At 42.0% G+C, this 1,641-nt stretch overlaps 1 protein-coding gene across 1 annotated transcript; it reads left to right on the plus strand.

Moving 5' to 3' along the window:
• Positions 1 to 713: 713 nt before the first annotated feature.
• Positions 714 to 1,566, plus strand: LOC123256293 (translin-like). Its single transcript, XM_044684941.1, has one exon. The coding sequence runs from the start codon at positions 714 to 716 to the stop codon at positions 1,398 to 1,400; it is 687 nt and encodes a 228-aa protein (XP_044540876.1). The 3' UTR covers positions 1,401 to 1,566.
• The last annotated feature ends 75 nt before the right edge of the window (positions 1,567 to 1,641 follow it).

The raw sequence follows: 1,641 nt of genomic DNA on the forward strand, positions 1-1,641 counted from the left end.
GGCCCAGCTGGGGGAAGTTGCCCAGAATAGAGCCCGTTGGCGTGAGATGGTTGCGGCCCTGTGCTCCTCTGGGAGTCAACAGGAATAATAATAATAATAATAATATACACATACTACAGCCTAATATTCATCACCATACCTGAATATGCCTAATTTTTGCTTAACATATATGACAATGTCCAATGGCTCAAATCAGAGATGGAAAGGGCAATATCTTACATCCCAGTGATGGTTTTAGTGGGGTTCTCAGTTTTACAGCTATATCATACACTGAAAAGACTGATCAAAATGGTTACAGACAAACAGGCACAGGCAACTGACAGTGACTTAAAGTTAATAATTAAAACACTAAAGGAAGAAATAAAACAACTTGGAAATAAGCTTGAGGAAGTGACTGGGGAACTGGAGACTAAAGAAAAACCAAACCAAATAACCAGACACCACAACGAAGGGCACTGAAAGCAAACAAGTTACAGAAGAAGCGAATGCGGCAACACCTCTGTTTCCACTACGTGATATGACTACTTACAAGACCAGGCCATAGTGCACATAAAAACTCACAAGCCTTACCCCTGCGACAGGGTAGACGGACTCGTGGGAGGGAAAATCGGGAGTCGGAGTGGTCAGATTTCTATAGTTGCCTTAGAAACCTGGATTCTTTCTCTCTGTCCTTTAGCCTTCTGGGGACCAGGGTTACTACAGCCGCCAGCATTATGTCTGTGAGCGAGATCTTCATCGAGCTGCAAGGATTCCTGGCTGCTGAGCAGGACATTCGAGAGGAAATCCGGAAAGTTGTACAGAGTTTAGAGCAGACAGCCCGAGAAATTTTAACTTTGCTTCAAGGGGTTCATCAAGGTTCTGGATTTCAGGACATTCCAAAGAAATGTCTGAAAGCTCGAGAACATTTTGACACAGTAAAAACACAGCTAACATCTCTGAAGACCAAGTTCCCTGCTGAACAGTATTACAGATTTCATGAACATTGGCGGTTTGTATTGCAGCGCTTGGTCTTCCTGGCAGCATTTGTTGTGTATTTGGAAACAGAAACACTTGTGCCTCGAGAAGCAGTTACAGAAATACTTGGCATTGAACCAGATCGAGAAAGAGGATTTCATTTGGACATTGAAGACTATCTCTCTGGTGTGTTAATTCTTGCTAGTGAACTGTCTCGCCTGTCAGTTAACAGTGTCACTGCTGGGGACTATGCCCGTCCTCTTCATATCTCTACATTCATCAATGAGCTAGATTCTGGCTTCCGACTTCTTAACTTAAAAAATGATTCACTGAGAAAACGCTATGATGGCCTGAAGTATGATGTGAAAAAAGTAGAAGAAGTGGTCTACGACTTGCCAATCCGAGGTTTCAATAAGGAAGCAGCAGCCGCTTGTACAGAGAAATAGATTTTCCTTGTTATTGGCCTTGTTTACTTCCAGTGGTTGCCAGTAAAGGGGTGGGAACTTTAATATCCCTCTCCTGTGGTAGTTTAGAAGCTGCAAATGCTTAAAAACTTCTCTTTATTTTCTTACCAGTTGCATGGTACAGGTATAAGAAATGAAACACTTTTTTAAGGGAAAAAAAAGCCTTCAGAAGGATAGAATTCCCTTTCTTGTTGCAGTGAACTTATTCTATAATTCAGTGTAT

The sequence above is a fragment of the Gracilinanus agilis genome, unplaced genomic scaffold, assembly GCF_016433145.1.
Source record: "Gracilinanus agilis isolate LMUSP501 unplaced genomic scaffold, AgileGrace unplaced_scaffold57677, whole genome shotgun sequence".
Taxonomy (NCBI): domain Eukaryota; kingdom Metazoa; phylum Chordata; class Mammalia; order Didelphimorphia; family Didelphidae; genus Gracilinanus; species Gracilinanus agilis.

Coding starts and splice junctions, on each gene's coding strand:
- LOC123256293 (XM_044684941.1), top strand. CDS start 714: ATGTCTGTGAGCGAGATCTTCATCGAGCTGCAAGGATTCCTGGCTGCT.